Source organism: Myotis lucifugus, unplaced genomic scaffold, assembly GCF_000147115.1.
Source record: "Myotis lucifugus unplaced genomic scaffold, Myoluc2.0 scaffold_0, whole genome shotgun sequence".
NCBI lineage: Eukaryota > Metazoa > Chordata > Mammalia > Chiroptera > Vespertilionidae > Myotis > Myotis lucifugus.
In genome coordinates this window covers 4,923,453-4,946,980 of record NW_005871048.1, presented here as the reverse complement: position 1 = coordinate 4,946,980, position 23,528 = coordinate 4,923,453, and the positions used below count along the sequence as shown (strand labels likewise).

The 23,528-nt window shown below is 42.7% G+C and overlaps 1 protein-coding gene across 3 annotated transcripts in view; it reads right to left on the bottom strand.

The window, feature by feature from the left end:
• The window catches only part of ZNF608 (zinc finger protein 608), a 107,459-nt gene that overhangs the window by 45,707 nt on the left and 38,224 nt on the right, over positions 1 to 23,528 (bottom strand). For all 3 annotated transcript variants that reach the window (XM_006081084.3, XM_006081086.3, XM_006081087.2), the window contains one exon: positions 13,948 to 14,203. In XM_006081084.3, the coding sequence (XP_006081146.1) occupies positions 13,948 to 14,203 (256 nt within the window). The remainder of the gene's footprint in view (positions 1 to 13,947; positions 14,204 to 23,528) is intronic.

The following is a 23,528-nucleotide window of genomic DNA, read 5'->3' as shown; positions in this document are numbered from 1 at the left end:
ATAATGTCTCCAAGGTGCTTCCTCCTCCTTGGAGTGATCAGAGCATAAAGTAAATGTCAGCTGCTCAGACCACACTCCACTCCACTGCACAACTGCTTCGAGGCCAGTAAGTGATCTGAGTAACAAAGAGTTCCAGAAATTGATCCAAATTTTTGGAGACTTAAGTCATGCCTACCTGCTGTTCAACAGCACTTGGCCCTGACCCAGATGGCGATATAAAGGGTATGGCCATCAAGGCTGTTTGCTAGAAATTTTATTCAAAACCCCGCAAGTCTGAAATGATTCTGGCAAGAACACTCTATGATCTTCATACGCCTATGCTCCCCCAAACTACAGGTACCTTCAAGAGATTATGTATGCCAACCCCCCGCCCCGCCCATTATATCCCCATTTTACACATGGAGGAAAATGAGGCCCAAAGCCAAGAAAACACAACTTGGTGAGAACAGTGAGACGACAGCCTGGTTCTCTTGACAGGTAGTCTAGTGTTTCTCCTGGGGTTCTTGCTTTCCCTTGTACTTTATCAAACCTCCCGACAATCCAAAGGCATTTCTGAACCACAACATGTTATTCAGCTTATGTAAAACGCACTGCCTTTCACAGTGAACAAGGGAGAATGTCAGCAGAAGCAGAGGAAGCAACCGGAAGACTCTAAAAGGCCTTCATTAGGTCATTAGATTACACACAGATGTTTTAGAACAAATGCGGATGGATGGTGGGAAGTGGGAGTTCCCAACAGAAGTTAAATAGCCACATAATTTACCTGTTTCTTTCAACCAGTCTCCCTTTTTTCTTCTCTTAAGACCAATACAAGACAGTAACCACAAAATTATAGCAATCACATAATTTTCTTTTAATTGATTTTTCTCATGGCATGACCACACATCTTTTCTCAAAAAGTTTGTCTAGTAATAGTCATAACTAGAATACCAAGACTCTTGAACATCCTGTAACAATATATTTTTAAAAATCTGCTTGATGGATAGATATTAGAACACTGCAGCCAAAAAGGATAAATGAGAATTTTTAATAAAAATATTACAGGTGCTTCTTGATGTATGCAATCAGGCCCTTCGAGAATATCTTAATAATCACAGTATTTTGTATGAAATATAAAATGCTCATTGTGCTTATCATGGGGGATTATAAAGGTGCATAACTTTTATCGGTTTTTCACGGGTTTTTTTAGTCAGGTACTGTAATTCCAGATACTCTCTACTATTCAAATAACCAAAAAACAAAAAGTTCATGGGCCGTAGGAGAGAACCTCTGGCTGCCTTCAAGCAATTTTAATGTTTTCATTTTGGGTTCTAATCAATCATATTATGCTTACCAACTGGCCTGGCCCTCTTGCTGTCCCTTTTCACTTTTCATTAATGAACAGAGTGAAATAAATGGACCAGTGACACCAAACACTGAACCGCAACAAGTTGAAGCTGCCAGAATTTGTGGGGTAAAAGAACAACACAAATGTCGGCTCCTTAACGGTCCCCCAACAGACCTCTGTAAAAACCAGACTACTATTTCTAACTTCCCAAATATGCAAACTGTTTCCACTGAGTACATGCACACAGGTTAAAGGTACATACCCTTGACTAAGTATCTGTACCTCCCTTGGGTAAAGTGCAGTGTAAACTCTGACCCTGTGCATCACAGTGTCAGGGTGGGAATCAAATCTGAGTCATGGGAGACCCAGGGGGTGGGGACTTATCAAAGAGCCCGCATCCAGACCCCAGGGGATTTGTATCAGCAGCCAAGCCTGAGTGACCCCTCGGGGGAGGAGCCAGTATGGTCCAGCTCACCCTCTTCAGAAACCCTGAGGTGAGCCAATGTGGACAAGACAACTAGATCCCTTCCAAGCCATTGCTGAAACTACAAAAAATTATATGGCATTTGATTCTTCTTTAGACTCCGCCCTGATTTCCACCCGAGTCATACATCCCCCGCACTTCATTTTCCTTGCTTTGAGAAAATGAGGATGGTGATGCCAACCACAGTCTCAAATACTTAACAGTCACACTCAACATATGTCATGCTTTGTTGAAATTCCGTACTTGGAAATGTGCTACTGCAAGGAAGTGCAAGCTCAGGAGGACTGGTATGAGTGATGATGTTTATTTTAAGAAGATATTTAATTCAAAAGCCAGCTACAAAGTGCCATGTCCTGACCTAGAGGATGTGCACTTCAGAGGTTCTCTAGCAACTGACTGAGGATTTTGTGGTTCTGAATCACCGAAGAGTCACGTGCAGTCAATACGATTTTAAGTAGCTCACTGCCTTCTGCTCCTCTGAAAACTGACCCGCCGTTCCCCTAACCCCACCAGGTCATTTGTCCCACTGTCAACTTAGAACTTCACATTTTTTAAGAACTCCCTGTGAATAGGATAATGCCCGTCAGTCCCCCTACCAGGCAGAGGTGTTGCGGAAGAGACAAGTTCAATATGGTGCTAAAGCTTTGCAAAGGAGACTGTCACAGTTCCAGGCTCCGGCCTCCTAATTTGTCTGCCCTTGCGTAGTCAAAGGCTCACTGAACTCAAAGCGCCTCTCACACCCTTGCTTACCACAGCCAGCTCCGTTCCAGGTCCAGAGGGTGCCAAGCCAATGCCCCCAATCCCAATTACGGTTTTTCTGTTTTTCCAGTATCCACCCCCCTACATGTTTGTTTGGACAAGAAATAATTGTATGTGTTGCGCTCAAGGTGCTGGAAAGAAGCGGCTCCCTGTGGGTACCGTCTGGAACTGGCTGGCTTGTAGGTCTTCGCACCAAGCTGAAGGGAGGCGGTGGAAAGAGGTCTTTGTTGGTTCTCTTTAAACGAGCTGGCCTGTGCTGCTACTCGAGCGGAATAAGACACAGTAAATGTTCGCAGTCAGCTCTTTCAACCTGACTTGCTTCCAAAGCTGTCTGTCAACGTGGGTATCAAGGAGACACCTAAGTGACAACAGACAAACTGTGCAGATGTACCTGGGGTCCCGGGAGAGCTGGCGGGACCCAGCTGCCCACCGAGCCAGAGGGACTCAGGCACCGCCTCCGAGGCATGGGGAGCGAGGGGCAGGCCACTATTTTTTCTTGTTATGAAATACGTACTTGAGAACGACATTTGGGGTATTTTTTGTAAAAATATTTGGTGAGTATTAAATTTAAAAAACATTTCACTCTATAAGCCGAATTAAGTTCCCACATTTCAGCCAAAACCTCAAATTGACAAGCCAATGTTTATTTGCCTGTTAGCATATTTTTAAAATAATTGGTTATATTCATACACACACAACATCCATAAAGAAGCACAGACTTAAAAATAGGAAAGCTGATCATTTTAGGCAGAAACCAGAAGTCCAGAAAGGACACACAGTCATTTTATTTAGACTGTCTGGACCTGTTTCTCCATCAGCGTACCAGGGCAAGTTACAGGAATCTACCACTTACATGAGCCGATGCTAATTAGATGGTGTTGGCAGAGCAACATAAAGTTTCCCAGGCAAAGTGTCCAAATGTTCAGACACACCAACTGCGTCATGTAAAGGAAACAGCCACATATCTAGCGCCCACGGACTGAAACACTGTGAAAGTGTCTCAAATTCATATATGAGCCACAGGCTTAATGATGAAATAAACACATAGGGGTGTGGTGTGTATATAGTTGCTCAATTTCCTACTCAGCTATAAGCAATTAATGATCAAATGAGCAATAAGGGTCTTGCCTACCTCACACAACACTCTTTATCCGACCTCTCTTGGGTCTCCTGACTGTGTTACAGCAGACTTGGCTAGATACCCTGCAATTGTGCCCATGAGCCAAATTCCTCCAACTTACTTTGCTGAGAATGGCTTTTTGCAACCCATGATATGCCTTCTCCCGTTTTATAGCTTATGTTCCTTTTGCAGGGAAATAATAGCCAATCTTATTTGAGAGCATAAGGGCTGGGAAGGGTACATATGGGAATGCTTGGTAGATATTACCTTTTAAAACTACATGGATATTTCCTCCTACAGCAGCTACACATGGAAGAAGCCTCGGGAAGAGGCGATGGGGGTGGGGGTGGGGAGTCAACGTGGGGCTAGGGTATGCCTGGGAAGAGGCTGCAAATTTCTTGAGTACAAGTATGTCAAGTGACAAATTACACATATCAACAAGTCATGAGGTGCCATGGTTGTCTATAAAGGTCCTATCCTTCGTCCGTCCTTATTTTGAAGGAACAGAACCCAAAAGAAAGATGGCTGCAGAGAGAAAAACACGAGTGGCTTAGACTCCTCTCAGTTTAGAATGGATGCTTATTACAAATTTCCTCGGCTGGGTGTTTGAATTCCTCATATCTAAAAGTTTCTTTTAACTTCTTACACTTGGGGGGGTGGGCGTTTATAAAATGTCATTCTAGACACAAGCAAAAGTGAAATCTAAACCTTTCTATGACCCAGAGCAAAGACCACCATCAGGGCAGAGCCCAGCACATGCTCTCTCAAGAACATTGCTTGTACACTTGCTTTCTCTGGCTGAACCGTTCTGATTTCTGCTATAAGGGGAAGTCTCATTCCTGCTCTATCTAGGGTAACACCCTGGTTATGGGCATCGCAAGCTCTGCATCTGACTTACAACCCCCCCAGTCAGGAAAGCTAAGTGAGAAGGGCTTTCTCACCCAGGACAGTGGAAACTAGCATAACCTTTTGGGGAAGCAGTTAAGCGGTATGTGTACCAGTGTGTTAACACCAATCAGAAAGGATATATGCACCCCTATGTTCATAGCAGCACAATTTACAATAGCTAAGATTTGGAAACAGCCTAAGTGCCCATCAGCAGATGAGTGGATTGAAAAACCATGGTACATCTACATAATGGAATACTATGCTGCTGTAAAAAATAAAGGACTCTTACCATTTGCAACAGCATGGATGGACCTGCAGAGCATTATGCTAAGCGAAATAAGCCAGTCAGAGAAAGATAAATATCACATGATCTCATTTGTGGAATATAATGAACAATATAAACTGATGAACAAATATAGATCCAGAAACAGAGAAGCACTGAACAGACCATCAAACCTCAGAGGGAAGGCAGGGGAAAGGGGTGGGGAGGGGGGGTAAGAGATCAACCAAAGGACTTGTATGCATGCATATGAGCATAACCAATGGACACAGACACCAGGGGGGTGAGAACATGTGCTGGGGGGTGGGAGTGGCCAGGGAGAGGTCAATGGGGGGAAAGGGAGACACATGTAATACTTTAAACAATAAAGAATTTAAATTTTAAAAAAATGTGTCCTTTGACTCAGCAATTCCGTTCCTTGAAAACTGATCTTATCATAATAGAAAATTCACAAAGCACCACACAAACTTCATGCACAAAGATATACTATGTAGTGGTTGTATGTATCTAAGAAGTTGAAGGCAATGTAAATATCCATCATTAGAGGAATTTAAATTAAATCTTGTATCTATTCCACAGAATATTTATCAATGGTCTTATCTTAGAACATGTTTTAAACATCAAAAATGCTTATGTTTTAATGTTAAGATTAAAAGAGAAGGCAATATTCAAAAGTGAATCTACCAAATGACCTCAAGTACATTTTTAAAAAAAACATACTGAAAAAGCAGAGAAAGAAGTAAACTTACAAATTAAAGTGGTTGCCTATTCAGAGAGACTATAGTTTTTTTTTCTTCTACTTGGGTTTCTTCACCCCCAAAATGTCCTAAAATGACCACATATTCTTTTTTTTAAAATCAGCAAATAAAAACCATATTGAAGATATAAATGACTGAAGGAAAAAAGCATACCAAATATTTTATTTCTCCTTTTGTGTAGAGATTGAGCTAATAATAGCAAGGTTGGAAGCTAAAATATAATAAATCAGATTTTATAATGGATTTTTTTTAAAAAAAATCAATGACAAAGTAGATTTCTAAAACTATATTTTCCAGATTGTCTAGGCCAAACTGAATTTTAAAACAACATATTCTCCACTAGAAAGCTACGCTACTCAAACTTAAACAGGTATAAAACTATATCACTTTGTTCCGTGAATTTATTCAACATTCAACAAATATGTATGGCACCCTTAACTCTGTGCCAGGCGCTGGGGATCCAAAAGCGAGCAAAACAGATGGAATGTGTGCACTTGGGAAGCGTACAGGAGAGGGGGCTGAAAGGGAGGGTTTGTATACATCAAGCCAGCTGAGGCTGACTCAATTACTCCTGCCAAAATCAGATGCTAGAACTGTAAAGAGTTTCCTATCATTCTGCATTAAAAATAAAAACTCCCACATCTTACTCCCCCTTTCCATTTGTGATATACACAAGAACTTTTGAGTGATAGTAGTTAGAAATTCAGAATATTGACTCAAATTCACCCATCAGGAGCGCTGCCTGCCTTGCACAGGTGTATCTTCCTTAGTAAAATATAGATGGTAATAGGGCACGCTGGATTTTGTCCTGGGGATTAGGGCAATCGTTACTTGGTGAGCAAGCCCAGCACAATGCCCGGCACAGAGTGAGTACTCAGCAAATCAATCATTTCTCTTGAAATATACATGTTTACACATAAAACAGTGAAGAATCAAGTAAGGATAAATATGTGAAAATCAATAAAAGGGGTGGTTGGGGCTTTGTGGCAATGACTGCTAATGGGTACAGGGTTTTTTCTGAGTTAATGAAAATGTTCTAAAGTTAATTATGGTGGTGGCTGCCTAACTTTGAATACATTAAGAAACTACTGAATTGTAGACTTTAAGTGGGTGGGTTATATGTTATGTGAACTATATCTCAATAAATCTGCTATAAAAATTGTATTTTTAGAAAGTCAATGAAATGCTTCAATCAGTAGGCCCAGGTGAGCCAACAGCTATTCTTTGCAAAAAAATAAGACCATCTGTATTTAGTAATTAGGAAATATATCTTCAGTTCAAAGTCAAAGTATATTACAATTCTTTCAAGATTTTCTAACCAACTCCTTTACAGGGAAAAGACAAAAAAAGGAAACAAGGCAATACCACACACCCAAATCTAATTCGACAACTTCTTAAATCTTTCAGTATACCTAAGTCCGAAGAAAATTTTGGTTTTCAAATGTCTTATATTCTGTATTCACATATAAGAATAAGTTTAGCTATAATATCAACCAAGAAAAGGGGTAACAAAACGCCTTTACACCGTGAGGTTAAAGCTTTCTGCTTCATTACTTAACACCTAATGTCACTGCCAAAATATACACACAAATGACACAAAAGAACAAATGTTTGGTCTAAAAACATTAGGCTGAATCCTACCTATTAGTAGCTTATTTTTCAAATTGACAGGAGGTGAAGTGACTGTCCATGGTTTTGTTTTCCAGCAAAACCCACAATCACTCGTCATATCCAAATGTTGGCCACATGACCTCATCAGGAAAACATGAAATAGGCAGGACTGAGAGCCAAGCAAAATCCAGGACAAGCCCTAGCCGGTTTGGCTTAGTGGATAGAGTGTCGGCCTGAAGACTGAAGGGTCCCAGGTTTGATTCCGGTCAAAGGCACATGCCAAGGTTGCAGGCTTGATACCCAGTAGGGGACATGCAGGAAGCAGTCAATCAATGATTCTCTCTCATCATTGATGTTTCTATCTCTCTCTCCCTCTCCCTTTCTCTCTGAAATCAATAAAAATATCTTTTAAAAAAATACAGGACAATGATATGGACAAGCCCTCCCTTCCCCCTCCTCACTCTCCTTCATCCAGCAAATCCTTGAGTGTCCACTATGTGAATACCCGCCCTCCAGTTTTACTTTCTGATTTTTCTGTGAAGCTAGTAACATTCGTTTCAGTCATCTTAAAAAAGAAAATACTGACCTGATATGTTTTATAGGTATTTAGAACATATATCCTAAACCAATTTTATTTTTAAAAAAAAATGTTTCACCACTGTACACATGGTCAGTCACTTCACCTCCTGTCAATTTGAAAAATAAGCTACTATTAGGTAGGATTCAGCCTAATGTTTTTAGACCAAACATTTGTTCTTTTGTGTCATTTGTGTGTATATTTTGGTGGTGACATTAGGTGTTAAGTAATGAAGCAACTACACTATTTCATTTCCTATGTGGGTTGCCCTTTGCATGTGAAAATGGGCAGCCCTTATGCAGTTTGGAAGGTGCATTCTGAGTTGTTGTGCCACCAATGGTGATAAACCAAAACCCATCCACACTTTCATTGGCAACCACCACTGCAAGATGGCCGGGGAGACTGAGGACAAAGTCCGTGACCAGTACACAGAGTGGCACTAACTACTGGTTCTCTCAGCCCCTCAAAACCTCCGGGAGTCCATGTTGATTAAACAACTCGCCCACCTGCCATGCTCACACATGGGGGCTGATTCCTCTCCATTTAGCACAGTACTGACAGGGAACACTGATCCACTGCCACCTGAATGTCTGCCCTGACTGCCTGTTAGTCATCACTGGCGTGGCAGGTAATGAAATGCAAAAGCAAAAGTGGGCATCCTACTCCCCTTTTGTGAGTCACTGGGAAACATTTTAATAAGTGGTAATACTTCACTTGGTAGAGTCTTGCAATAACTCTCTGCTCAGTTACTAAAAATACCAAGTAAGCCTGGATTAATATTTCATCTCTCCTCAAATCAAAATTTGAAAAGGAATGTTCTATTGTCAGTAATAAGGTTGGTGGGTAAATACTGCAGAATAGGAATAACAATACCATATGTTAGATCTGTTATTAATTACATAGAATTGCTTGCCAGTTAATGAATTAGCCTGAAACCCCCTATACTGCACATTTAAACATTTATCCTCTTTATGACTTTGAGATGCAGGAGAAGCAAAAGAATTTAAGAACATCTCTGGTGCTTTAAAGAGCATCGTTTACTTCTCCAGTTAATTACCTTTAACACATGAATCCCCAAGATCACTTTTCTTTCCTTGGAAAACACGCAGCACATCAGGGGAAGGGCCTCACAGAAACAAGCATTCCTCCTCTCACACCAGGTGTAACATCTTCTCAAAAAACCGCACTGACTATCACAAGTTGTCCCCTCTGGAAACCCCCAGTGATTCTCCAAATACAACCCTTCATTTGCTACCTCATTAACTTCTTTAATACTCTGGGTTTCTGAACTATTTAAAAAATAATTCGACAGAAACCACACACAACCTGCGTCTGGCTCACTGCAGAAGCAAACAGGGCGGTCCACCTGACCACAGTGATTCACTAGGAAGAGTGGGACCAGTTAGTTGTTCATTAAGCCCCCAAACCTCTGTGCAGTTCACGTTCAGGATCAAAGCTGGACCGGACCCTCTTTTTCATCAGCACTGTGATTGGAGAACTATGCTCACCTCCCACAGTACAGCATCCTGACAGGCAGTACCTACCTGTGAGGTAAGTAGGAAGGTGTCTCTCTCCATTGCATACCCAAGAAAATGAGGCGATGACACATGTAATTCCATAAAGGGAAAATGTGAAGTAGCTTGCAAAGGACCAGGACATCCCTTCTCTCCCCTGAGACAGTGGTTCTCAATCCCCTGGGGAGCTTTGAAACAACATGCCAATGCCAGATCTCCAACCCAGACCACATGGCCAACCCAGGCCCAGCAAATGCCTGGAGGCGGTGCCTGGGCACCAGTGTGTTCTAAAAGCTCTCCAGGTGACTAAGCAAAATAAGCCAGTCAGAGAAAGATAGGTATCACATGATCTCACTCATATGTAGAATCGAATGAACAAAATAAACTGATGAACAAAAACCCAGAGACATAGAAGCACGGAACAGACTGTCAAACTTCAGAGGGAAGGCAGGGCAGGGTGGGTGGGTGAGAAGAGATCAACCAAAGAACTTGCATGAATATATGCATAACCCATTGTCCACATGGGGTGGTGAAGGCCTGGAGTAGGGGGCAGGGATGGGCCAGAAGAGGTCAATAGAGGGGAAAAGGGGGAGATATATGTAATACTTTCAAAAATAAAGATTTTTAAAAATAATAATAAATGAAAAATAAAAGCTCTCCAGGTGATTCACATGCCCAGAGCTAAGAACCATCATCCTGTAACCTATAGATGTTTAAAAGGTTGTCATTGGCAAATACCAGTATTCTTTCTCTCGCTTCCGTTTCTTCAGTGGCTTTGCTTAACCAATAGGAAAGTGGAGGGGACAGGGATGACAGAGAGAACATGGACACTACCACACCAAGTATGTACTTGGTAGGGGGAAAAAAACATAAATAAGCCCAATAAGAAAAATGATTCAATAAAAATCAAAAGGAAAATACATTAACAAGAACTAAAAGCCAAGTTCAACACATATGTGTTTACACACATTGCTATATACACCATGTTTTGTCTGTTTTGTTTTACCCCTCTCCCCGCAAAAAAAGAGCAAATTTTCAAACAAATAACTATACATAGGCATGTGTGTCCCAAATGTCAGGAATGAAATGCTAAGGAAATTCTTTCCAACATCTGTGAGTAATTTTGTACAATACATCATTGCTCCTATGCATGCACCTTAAAGTAGAAAGATCAGAGTAGAATAACTAAACATCCAAATGCAGTAATAGTTTTTCTCTCCTATTAAGTATGATCTGAAACCCACTAATGATTTCCAGAGGAAGCTGCTCGGGAATACTTTACTCCTGAGCACAGTTTGGTTCTCAGCAACCAGACTCCATGCTTTGGCAGGACGACGAAGGGGAAAGTCTGTGACTAAAAGTGTCTGTGACTAAAAGTATCCTCCCTCAAACGAGGAACTGCAAGCACAAGAAAAGGTTAGGTCTTTAGTGGGGATTTCACATTCCAGTCTTGCAGTTCCCCAGCACTATCCAAAGAAATCATGAGAACACTCAATATCCCCCCAAAGACTGCAGAGAGGAGCTCTCCAAATTTCTAGGATCTTGAAACACACACACTTATACAACCTTCACACACACGTGAATGCACATAAATTAGGTTTGTGAAAAACACTACACTATACAATACCCTCCAAATGACAACACCAGGAAAGAGATTTTATTCAACTCAATCTACAGGACATTAGTCAAAGGCTACTGACAGTTTTATAACTGCTCGACTTGCTCTTTGTTCAAGAAGCTCACGCTAGAAAACTATGTGGCTTACTTTCTCCTCCCCTGCTCCCCAAACCCAGCTCCTTCAGCTCTCCAAAGGCATTTGCTGTTTTGTTCTTTGTCCTTCCCGAAAGGAAAAAATTAACAGTCAAGTGGGTTTAATTTTTAAATTGGTACAAGAGCCTTAAACACACTGTACTGAGGGGAAAATGCAAATGGAATGCTCTTGGAAATGGTTGCACATTAAACACACATCTTCGGACCTAGGCCTTTATTGAGACGAGTTCTTAACTTCTGTGGAGGTCAGAAGTTTAGTTTATTCAGCAAGAATGACTCTATTAACAGCTCCAGCTCCTGTTGTCATCACAGTAAACATCCATACATTCCAAATCCTGGAAAATGGGGCCCACAGCTCCATGACTGTGTGTGAAAAGCTTCCCCAGCCATCAGGCTGCCGTGGGAGTGGAAAGACAGCCAAAGGGAGGGATGGATCACAGCATACAAAGCAGGTCCACCAGACTCAGGAGATTGAATTTTTCAGAAGAGGGTGAAATGGAGAGAAGATTATAATATATATATATATATATATATATATATATATATATATATATATATATCACTACAACATAACAGCAATAATAATGATGTTGGATAGTAATACTGTAAAGCTCTTTAAGCTCATGTGCCGAGGATCAGAATTCCATATCAACTTTATCAAGTTTTTAAACACATATTTTTTTTCTAAACAATCCCATCTTTTATTAGAGGCTAAGGTTAAAAGTCAAAACCCAGCAGACTTCTAAGCAAAGTGGAAAATAACCCAAGCCTTACAGCTGTTCCAGAAAGTCTGTGGCTAATTTTACAACATCTACCACCCAGGGAGGTCACACTGCAGGAATTCGATCCTGGCTCACACTGGAATAAATAAACGACAAGCGCTAAGTCACAGCTAAGTAAGTAGTGGAAGACAAAGCTTCACCCCAATGAGTAAATTATCCAAGTACAAGAGAATCTTACTTTCAAGTTTACGGAAACGTACAGCCCTTACTCTTTCCAAATCTTTTTTCTGTTCCTGAAAAATCAACGCCTAAACGAATGAACTGTGACCTTATTGTGTCTTAAGTCCTTTTCTATACATTTCACACCAGCATACCAGTTTGAAGTCCTTGGATGTCACCTCTGCTATAGGGAAAATCTAAGGGGGGCGAAGTATTCAAACAGCCTACAGAGAGGCAATGAGAGAAGCTTGCGCCTCACCTGGAAACCCTCACACTGGGTGGGGTCTGAACAGGCAAGAGGGCTGGGGAAATTTTAATTCCCGCTCCTCTTATATCAATCCCTCCTAATGTGGTTGCACAGTGCTGTTTTCAATGGCTTCCCAGTTCAAAGTTCAAAGGAGGAGGAGCCCCCAGGCCCCCAAATTTTTTAAAGCCAAAAGTAAATTTTAACTATCACTTCCATTTGAGCAAACCAGAGAACTCCTCACATCTACTGCTTTCATTCCATCTCTGGTTCCTTCTTAGATAATTAAATCTTTATTAATCCTTACTGACACTATCTACACATGTTTTATCGAATTATGAAGTATGTCCTATAAGAGTATATTTAATGTAATATGTAAAACTCAAAGATTTTTCTAAGAATTTGTTTTTCTATCTTAAAACAACTTAAGCTATTTTCTGCCTTCAGATAATTGTTTACACCTGTCACCTGATTTTCATTATTTTTATTCTCTCCTTTCATTCTCCAGTTTGTCGCTATTCTTAACTATTCTCTCAACTACTTCTTTCCCAATTACTCCTAATATAGTCCCTTTTCCCATCCACTCAGCCTTTTTTGCATATATTTTATTTTCTTCCCTTTAACTTTCAGCCCTCAATTTTTCACCCTGTTATAGAAGAACCTAAATGATGATTTTGAGTCTCAGACCCTTCTTATTACCCTCATCCTTGTCCTTTCCCTTCTCCCCAAAGACCATGATATTGACAAGTCACCTCCTTTATCGTTGACCAGTCTAGCTTAGAGGGAAAAAGGTTCCTCAGTGTCTTCTTTTTCCTCTGTTCTCCTGGTACAGCCTGGCATGCTTCTTCCTTATCTTTTCTATTCTGCCACGCCCCAAAGGACAGCTCTCTCTAGTTTTCAATGAACTGTTGGCCTCTATTAATGACACAGGCCGTCTGAAACCCGCTGTACTGGATGATCGTGTGCTGCAGACATGGCAACCAGGGTCTGGATCCACTATCAGTATGGCGTAAGTCTGATCTGTGTTTCCAGTAGCAGTGATAGATTAATCTTGACCCATTTCTCTTGCACCTCACTATGACTCATGGACTGTATTTGCCAGATGGCCTTCTGACTTAAGGAGCAGGGAAGGTGCTGTGGTCTCCACCTGGCCATACAAGAGAACTGACTAGCTCACCTGGGGCTTAAGCCTGTGACCCTGGCTTCATCTGAGCACCCACCAGCCAGAGCCACATCACGGTGACGGCCTCCGAAACACGCAAAAACCCTGGCTCAATTCAGAAGGTAAATATAAGCCTCAACAACACAAAAGACACCACATCAGACAAACAGAGCAGTTGGCACACCAAGAAGAAAAGAAACTCGAGATCTACGTCACTTTCTAATTTCCATGACACCTCTTAGGGGAAAGGGTAACCCTCACCCTGCTTCTCACAGTCCTTCCTGTTAGCACTTACAGTGAAAAGCCACTTGCAGGGACACCTGAGTCATTCTGAAAGTAAAAGCAGTCATGAACAAAAAGACAAACAGTTATTTCAACAAAAATCCAAAGAGCATCAAAACCACTTTTCTTTCCTCTCTCAATACCACAAAGCAAATTCCCCTTACAGGTGGACAAAAACACATCACAGGGAAGCGGGCACAAGGAAATATATAAAAATAAATTGTATTTACCTTCTTCTGTTTCGTGCCACACGATCCCTTCCAAATTCACACTGGTCCCAGGTTCACAGGGCCCGAGACACTCGGGCTCTGTCACTACTCCAACTTCACAGGTATTGACACCCACGGAACGAGTCCGCACCAAAAGCTGTTCAACCGGGGCTGCAATATTGGATGCAGCCGGGGAAAAGTAGGAGGGCAGAATCTGAGGCGTGAGACTGCTGGAAATCGGCGGTGGAGGCGCTGGCACTGTAAACAGGGGGTCAACCTGAAAGACAGACAGGCTTACTGCAGTGGTGCTGCTTGCTGTGAGTTCTTTTCAATGCAATCTGTTTACATCCCGTCTAGAATACATCACCCTTCCAAATTCCATTTGCAATGGTAATATGCTCTGAGCGTTTTAATGGTGCCAAAACATAAAGCAGAATAAGAGTGCGCATTTTCTTTTTTTTTCGTGCCAAAGAAAGCAACTATCAGAGCTCTAGCTTCCTGAAGATTAGCCAGGCTTTTCGTGTCCTTCTAAATTCACCAACAGACAAACTTTAGCCTCAGTAGACGTGAATAAAATATGCTTTGCAAAATTAGGACTATTCACCACTTGTAATAAAATCTTATTTTCAAAATGACAGTATTTTCCAAAGGAGAAACTCCAATAACCACCATATATGCCTCATTGGACATCTAAGCAGAGGAAATGGACTAAAATTGTTTTCAAAGTACTTTATAAATCATAATGAATTAAAGTCACTACTAAAATACATTAACTTACTCTGTCAAATACATAAAACACATAAACTTGATTATATACACACTGAAACACATAAACTGGATATTATTAGCATGTATTTATTAAGCATCAACTCCGAATTAAGTGTTCTACTGCAAAGTTCAGGAGAATTCACATAAACGGAGAAATAAATGACTGTGCCCAACATCGGCAGAATTTCAGTCTCTTCAAAGCACAAGTCCTGTAGTGGTTGAACTTGTAAAGATAGATCCCTGATGAGTTCAACGGAGACTCTGCAGCCCTGTCTCTTTAATCCAGAAAATGAAATTGACAGCCAGCACAAGACCTTGTGATACCATGACTCCTGTGCACCCCTATCCTGAGAACAGTAAAGGAGCTCTTCACCTCAAAACATTTGGGCATCTGGCCAAAATGAAACCAAAGGCTGTGCACATACTAAATGGTAGGTCACCAACCAACTCATCCATTCATTGGACACATTTTTACAACTATTATGACTGCTACACAATAGCTTTGGCCTTGCTGATAGGTTATCAAATGTGAAAGAGCCACATGCGAAAAGCATGTCTGCACCAGGACTCCAGGTCCCCTTTGTCCTCATGTTGCACACAGACACCCTCTACATATCAGGAACAACACCTTGCATGTTTTATCAGCTGGGCTAGAAAGCTGTATGTATAACAAGACACATAGATGGTTGTTTTGGTAAAATGCCAGGTTAGTCTGTTGTACATATATTCCAAGTTAGCCTTTGTAAGAAATCGACACTTGGCTACAGACATAATATTATGTACTCTTTGTTGTTTTAAAAAAAATGCAATGCCGAAGCCGGTTTGGCTCAGTGGATAGAGCGTCGGCCTGCAGACTGAAAGGTCCCAGGTTCGATTCCGGTCAAGGGCATGTACCTGGGTTGCGGGCACACCCCCAATAGGAGATGTGCAGATCGATGTTTCTCTCTCATCGATGTTTCTAACTCTCTATCTCTCTCCCTTCCACTCTGTAAAAAATCAATAAAATATATATTTTTTTAAAAATGCAAGAGTGCATTTCAAGATAAGTCACATAAGAAAATGTGCTCCCTAGTTCAACAGCTGAAGCAGTCATCTGTGTGGCCTCCTTGTTCATATAACTGTGTGAGCTATTTCTACAGTTTGCATTTCACTAAAATGATAAAATGACGTTCACTTGCCTGAGTGATCCAAGATGCAATAGAACAGCCCTTCATCCAACTGCATGTTAAAGAAACTTAATTTCCTGCTCTCAAAGCTGCCATAAAACTTCTTTTGCTCCATGTTTTTTATTGTTCTTCATTCTTGATCACAGAGCCCAAGAAAGAAAAGCATTTAACAGCCTCAAGCCCCAGATCTGGTGATTTATGCTTTCGTGTAAATGCAGCTTAATGTGGATCAAAGTTCACACTGATAGTTCCTATTTTAAAACCTAGCTGACAAATGAAGAAAGAAGTTCTGAGGGAGGAAATTTAAGGGTGAGGGGAACCAATGCTTCCTTGTAGTCTTTATTATGACTAAAAGATTGCGTGTAATTGGAAGAGCTTTCTAGAATTAAAAAAAAAAAGAGCAAGGAAACTTATAAACTAGCTACTGCACTTGTTTCCCCAATGTTTCCAACAAAATGTAAATTTGTATAGTTACTTGTAAACTGGCTGTAATTTAATGCTACACATATAAACTGAAAAGACTAAGTGGAACAATATTCTCAAACTATTCTTTGTATCACTTAATCGACAGTCTTCATTAATTTCAAGAGAAAAAATTGCACAAAGATTGGATAAACAAGAAAATGAAATAAAACAAAAGAGGTGAGGAGTCTTGGAGAGCACCAATTCTCTGATCAGGACACAATGGGAAAATGCGTACAAGAGAGGCTACAGAGACAGGGCATGTTAACTCTAGGATTTGGGCCCCAACTCTGACACACTGATTAAGCTTGTGATTTTGGAGAATCAGTTAACCTCAATGAAGCCCATTTTCCTCAACTGGAAAATGTGTTTTTTGGCCTTCTAATATTAATGACAAATCCTATCACAACAATTTCTAGACTAAGTCCTTACATCCATATAACTCAGCTTCTGACTACATTTGCATATAGACACTCACATTTGATAACCTATCACTATTTGGGATATGTATGTAATTCCAAAGAGCAAATTTCTAGAGACTCTAGACAGTTTGTAGGGAGAGACTGAGGTATCCTGGGCCTTCTAGCAAGTTAACTGTGTTTATTTCCATCAACACAATCCAAAGCAATGAAAAGGTTTAGTTCAAGATGTTCACAGAAGGGACACTGGAGCCCTGTCCCACATGTTTCCAAATGAGAAAGCTAAGGTTCAGAGAGTTTGACTATAAATATGAAGCTAACCTAACCGTAATCAGTCCCCCAATGTGGTAACAGCCTAAAACCCTTAAACTTGATAGGAAAATGCAATAGGTAATAGAGTTTTAAAGATGACTCTTTACAAGTGAATTTCTCTCTTAGTTTTCCCACTGCACCGGCTTCCTCACAGTCGCTCAATATTGCCATTCTCATAGGCACAGGATCACCATTACCAGTGAGAGGGGGAAAGAGAACTTTTCTCCATTGGGATTTCAGGAGTTGGAGTGAAGAACAAAGACCACCCACATGGTCTGCTGGGGGTTCCTCTTCCCCAGAGGTCACTGTGGGAGAGGGCGTAGGGAATTACAGCCATCCCCTAGATGTTTTATTTGGTAGGTTTGCTACTTTTAAAAACCTTCCAATTATTTTTTAATTTTAATTTTGCCAATACAAAAAATTAGGAAAATATCTGAATTTCCATTATCTCTTAACATCATCATTGAATGTGCTATGCTCAGCCCACATTCCTCCTGACATCAACTGACAGGGCCGAGCCTCCCTTCAGCCCGCGTGACCCGGCCAGGCACAGCAGCCGAGTTTGTCTCCCCACTTCCCCCAGGAGACAATCCCAGAATGTTTTAGGTAGAAGGTCATGTAGCCCAACTTACTGATTCTAGAGAAAAACGTGACCCCTATCTGTACGGGGCGGTAAGTTATCCCCAGTGGCAGCCTCCTACATGCAGAAACTTTACAGCAGGCACTCAGAAGACACTCGGGGACAAAGAAAAAGGTGTGGGTGGAAAATAATGCAGTGTGGCCAACTCTTTCTGCCTGTGAACGCCCCCAGTGGGAGATGTTCCCCCCAACAGGTTTCAGTTCTCTTGTGTATCTCACGGTGGCTAGCACAAAACCACATGCACCATATGTAAAGCAGGATTTGAGAGAGTTTTTAATAGTTATTTTTGCCTTCCACAGAAGATCAACTCCACTGCACCCTGATTTCTCAGGTCACTGATCCCCTACTCTGAACCATAATTTCTTCAGCTAACGAAGTTAAGACAGAGGGTAGCAACAGCTCTCACAAGGACTCCCTCAAGGGAAGAGGCAGCTTACACTTGGACTTGATAGTGGTGGGCCTCGGGGATGTACTGGGTTCAAATCCTGGTCCTGTCGTTACTTGCTGTGCGGGACCCTGAGCAAGCTACCTGGCTACTCTGGGTCTAAGAAGTGGGAGTAAGAATAACATTACTCACATAAGGTCACAGTGAAGACTCAGTGAGATAATTCATGCAAAGTGAAGGCTCGGTATAGTGCTCAGCTCAGAAACAATGGTTTGTGAGGGAGGTGGGGGGAGGAATGTCCCTGGTCAGATTGTACAGTTCCCTAACTCTTCACACAAACTCACAAAGCTCCTTTTTATGTCCTATTATGATTAACATAAATCTCTAATCCCCTCCAAATACATGGGTAAGAGCAGTTAAAGTATGTTAAATGTGTAAGAAAAAGGGCTTAACCCTGAAGAGCTCAGCCTGGGGAAACACTCCTTTCCTAAACTGGCATCTGGTCAGGTGAGCCCTACACTTCTGCAAAATCCCTGCCCACTCATCTTCCATTGCACCCCGTTATCATACACTACTCCCCCCAAAGTCTCCTTTTATTCACCTACACTCAGTCAGATATCCACCCGATAAATAACTTCCACACACCTGCTAACAAAACAAGAGTGGGCAAACCTGTGGCACTAATCAAATAAGATCATACAAACACAGCAAAATTACAGCTGTAACTGCAGACATGCACCCGAGGGCAATCAGCAACATGTGGGGGGTGCAGGGTCCGTCTCTGAGCTGGAATCTCGCTCCACCTCTAGTGACATAAACTCAGGCGAGTCCCTTGATCTCTGTGGAACTCAGTGGCTTCATTTGTAAAATGGAAATAACCCCTGGCTAACGCGACTACCACATGAGATCACCCAGACAACATTAGCTCAGGGCCCAGTACAGAGCAGCTGTAATAAAATAAAAGGGACTGCCGTTGTCAGGGTTACTATTATTATGACAAACATACTTGAGACCTGAACTAAAAGGTAATCAATAGGTGTTTTGGTCCTACAAGGCCAAATGCTAGGCTTCGCTACATTCAAAGACAATTCAAGAGAGGCGGTTATAGACACCTTTCTGGGAGGGTACCCTAAAGTAGCAATAATCACATGTTCCGTGAAGAAATCAGTGGGGAATTAGTAGTCAAATAACACGAATAACTGGAATAAAAAATGAGAACAGAGCACTGGCTGGTTTTAGCAATGGTTCCTTTGTCAACGCCCTTTTCTGTCATCTTGATGGGACACTGATGTAGCCTATTACAGCCCCAAAGAGGGAAGCAGGAAAGCAGCCATCTCCAGTGGAAAAAAAAAAAAAAAGACCCATAAGTCTAACAGCTGGTGGTGGCAGCCTGTCAAACTGAGGAAAGTTAATGTCAAGAACAGACGCGCGGCAGTCTCTCACTGTTATTTTTGCATGATTATTCCCAGGTGTTGGTGCACGCTGAGCAGTAGCCTGGCTATTTATCACTCCAGAGAGCCTGGAGCCTGGGAGTGGGGGAGCAGGGAGGGAGCGAGAGGTGGGGAAGAAAAGGTTATTTACACAGATAGCGGCACTTAGTGTGTGTAATCAGAGGGCTGGGGGAAATCTGCGGCGAGATTCTGGCAATATTTTCTCTGTTCACCTTATTTCAAGGGCTCCCTGAGTGCTGATGAGCCTGGGGAGCTGGTGGCGGCGGCTTTGCATCACTGGAGCAGCGACTGTGTGAGCCTGTGATGGCTTCCAGGACCCAGACACTGACAGCAAAAGAGGAAGAGTCGCCAGGGCCAGGCTGGGGGTGCTCCAGTGGGCACTCCTGCTCTGCTCAGATCCAACAAACAGCCAGTAAGGTGGCTCGGGGACAGCGAGTGCTACCAGGCCAGCGAGAAGGGGAAGCCCATACGTTGAAGCAGATCTGAACCCTACCGGGGCCTTGCCCCAGGTTTCTTCCATCTGTGACCACAAAGCTCCACGTCTTGCTATTAACTCCTCAACCCTGGAGTTCTGAGATCGCCAACAACCACAGTGAGAATGGCGTTTTATTTTGCTTGGTCAATACTTTTACATTCTATGAGCGTGCTGGGGCACAATTACTTAACGCTCACGTTTTCTCTATACCCTGGTGTTTGGCTGTTTTATGAGATTGCCCACAGCCTCCTCTTTAATTTAAAAAGCATTAGACAGAGACTGCACCTTGTGTAGGGGAAATCCCCGCTCTTTAAAGGTGACCACTGCTGCAAGTCTCGCACTTTGCATTTTAACCACCCTTTCTGTCTGACGTCACCGCCTCATTAGCAAAGCAAGGGAAGCTTAAAAGACTGTTTCCTGAAGCACTGACCTTTTCTCCATCCTTGAAAGACAAACCTGGAACAACCAGATTCGGCTGTCCCTAATTCTGTCTTTCCTAAATGGAGCAGACTTTTCCCTCTAGAACCACAATCAAAGCGATGTGTGCTTTCCAGCTTGCTTTGAAAACAATACAGGCAAATCCTCACTAAGGGTCCACTGTGTACCAGGCACCACACACTTTCTAAGGGTCCACTGTGTACCAGGCACCACACACTTTCTATAGAGGCAGAAACTGAAGATCTCAGGGGATGGGCAAGTTATCTAAGGAGCTGAAATTCAAGGCCAAACCCCACCGAGTTCAAAGTGCATGGGGCTTTCTTATAAAAAAAAAAATAGTAACAGTATCAGCAGCTACTGTGCAACACAGGCAGTACAGGAGAGGTTGAATGCATTCTTTCATTCAATCTTCACAAGATTGTCAGGAAAGTACTATACAGATGAGAAATAAGAAACGGGAAAAGTAACTTTAAAAGGTCATTTAGGGTCAGTGGCTGAGCCAGAATTTGAACCCACATCGACGTACACCCAAAGCAAGCTCTCCGAAACGTAAAACAGAACACACGTTGGAAAGAAACCTTCCTCCTATTTTTTGACCTTTTCGGTATGTTGGAAGCCACACACACTTGTGTCACCTTTTATTGCACCAAGTTCAAAACCATGAACCTCAATCGTCCGCTCAAATATACTGCAATCCCTTCAGAAGCTGCACTCACAAACCTCACTGAAACCGAAGCTCAGCTTTGTCTTGTTGTCATTGTTTTAAATCATCCCATTCCAAAAGCTACAACCATGTACAGGACTGGGAAATTATACCACTATTTTCTTTTTCTCGTTCCCAGGTGTGAAGACCAGAGCCTGCCCTAAATAAAAAGCCAAACGTTTAGCTGCTCAAGTGCTTTTAAAGGCTTAGCCTCTGACCTGGGCGAGCTCGGCCTGGGGATGGGCCAGGGCTCTGGCCCCAAGGCCAGTGGGGCCAAGACGAATGCTTGCATTTCCAGCCAGAACTCCAGCCACCCCAAAATCACAGAAGGAGGGGTGGCCTAGGGAGGTCACAGGCCGCGAGTGTGTCACTGCAGAGCTGGCCCTACATACAGGGCCCGAAGCAGAGGCACAGACGGGCCAGCCACCTGTGTTAAAATATACTTTAAACGGCAGTGACTACTTTTCACGTCATCCTCTAACAGTGACAGTTTTGCTAAGCAAAAGAAAAGGTACTGCGTATGTAAAGACCGAGTTTGATGAAACGACTCGACTCAGTGTCTTAAATGTATTTGGTTGTTTTGAAGCCAAACCAAATCCCTCCCTGGGAGGCTCTCCCTGCGTAGGAGTTCCACAGGAACGTGGCACAGCGGAGGTGGTGGGACATTTCCACCAGACCACGTCCGTTATCACATGCTTAGCCTCACTTGTGCGCTTTGAAAAAAACCTGTCCTGTTGCTGAGCCACAGACTCTTCATCTGTTTCAAAAGTGCCACTGACATCTCCCAGGGCTCAGGGAGCTGGGTGTGCTTTAAATAGTAGCAGTAAAGGACCCGTGTTTTCATATCGTGTTTGTAAGGGTTGCCTGATTTCCTCTCCTTCTGCCTACTTCCAAAGCCGCTTAAAAAACAAAAGCCATCCACAAATAAAGGAGACTGTCCTAAAGGTACTAAACACATCTGTCTCCTTGAATTTATCCTTTTCGGGCGTCCCTTTACTTTTGCACAAAGGGGAATTCCTGGAAAGTTTCACACCAATCCCATATTTACCCGTTAGATCTGGTCCCCAAACCTTAGGAGTGAAACTTTTCTCTGGATTTCTAACTGTGGATTTTGCACTGATACTGACAAATCAACCTCAAAACCTCTGAATACGTGAGTCTCTTAGTAGATCCTGGACATCAATACACTGCCGGGGTTTGCAGGACTCTAAATTTCTCCTGAAATGAGGGAAAGATTGGAGGCCTCTCACCCTCACTCTTCTGGACACAGACATGATTATAAGAAGGGAGATTGGCGCTAGGGGAGGAAATAAAGGCCTGTTTTGTTGTTTGGGGGAGAGGGGAGTCACCTTATTCCTAATCCTTTCTATTCACAGCACTTCTTTACCTTACACCATGAAATCTCATTTGCAACCACCTGAAAGGAGTATTTTAGACATTTGAATTATCAACACAAAACACGCTGGCCCTACAATAACAAGGAAGTGCCTGGGTCACACTGTGCGGGAACGAAGGCGGGCCAGCCACAGGGGGCAGTTTGGACCCCCTGCCCACACACTATCTTGGGACCGTTCACTCCCCTCTCTGCCCACATAATGCATGTCTGAGTCACAGCATGCATGTCTTCTCTCTCTTCCCTCCAGGCCTCCTAAGTGCAGATTCTAAATACTGATCCATCTCAATAAAGGAAGCTTTGAAATTTTAATTTCATAGCAAATCAAGCCACCCAGTAAAGAGCTCCAGTTTATCACAGAGATCAAAGGTTACAGGGGGAGATAAAATCAGAGTCCTGCTCCCACAGCCATGGACATGCCCATGTCCAAGGGCACCTTGGAGACACTCAAGGTCACTGGAGTGTCTGGTTCTTACAGCTCCATGAGAGCAAGGGTGGCATTCTCGTCTGACTTTGGAGGATCTCCTGGGAGGGACTGTCATGACCTCTACCAAGTTCTGTACTTCTTCTTCTGGTGAACCGTCCCTCCCCCACCCAAAAGCTGTTCCCAGTCCCGAATGCAGTCCTGCCCCTGAGCACGGAGCCGACTGGGCAGCCAGCGGAGGTCCTTCTCCAGGGAGAGCCTCTCCTCTGTGTCTCACGCCTCCTTCCAGACATTTCATCCATAAAAACATGGGGGGGGGGTCACTTTTCATTTCACAGCCTTCTGAGCTGCCTGAGTTTTGACACGAACACATATTCCTTTCATACTGTTTTTTAAGACTAATTTTTAATTAAAAGATGCTAAGCCATTCCGCTTTAGAATACAAGTAACCAAACGCTAGGGCAGACAGGAGAAGGCGTGTGATGAGGGCCGTCATCTGGACTCCCCTTGCGGAGGCCCCGCAACCAGACAAGCCAACATGGTCCAAGGACCTCGTCTGTGCGACG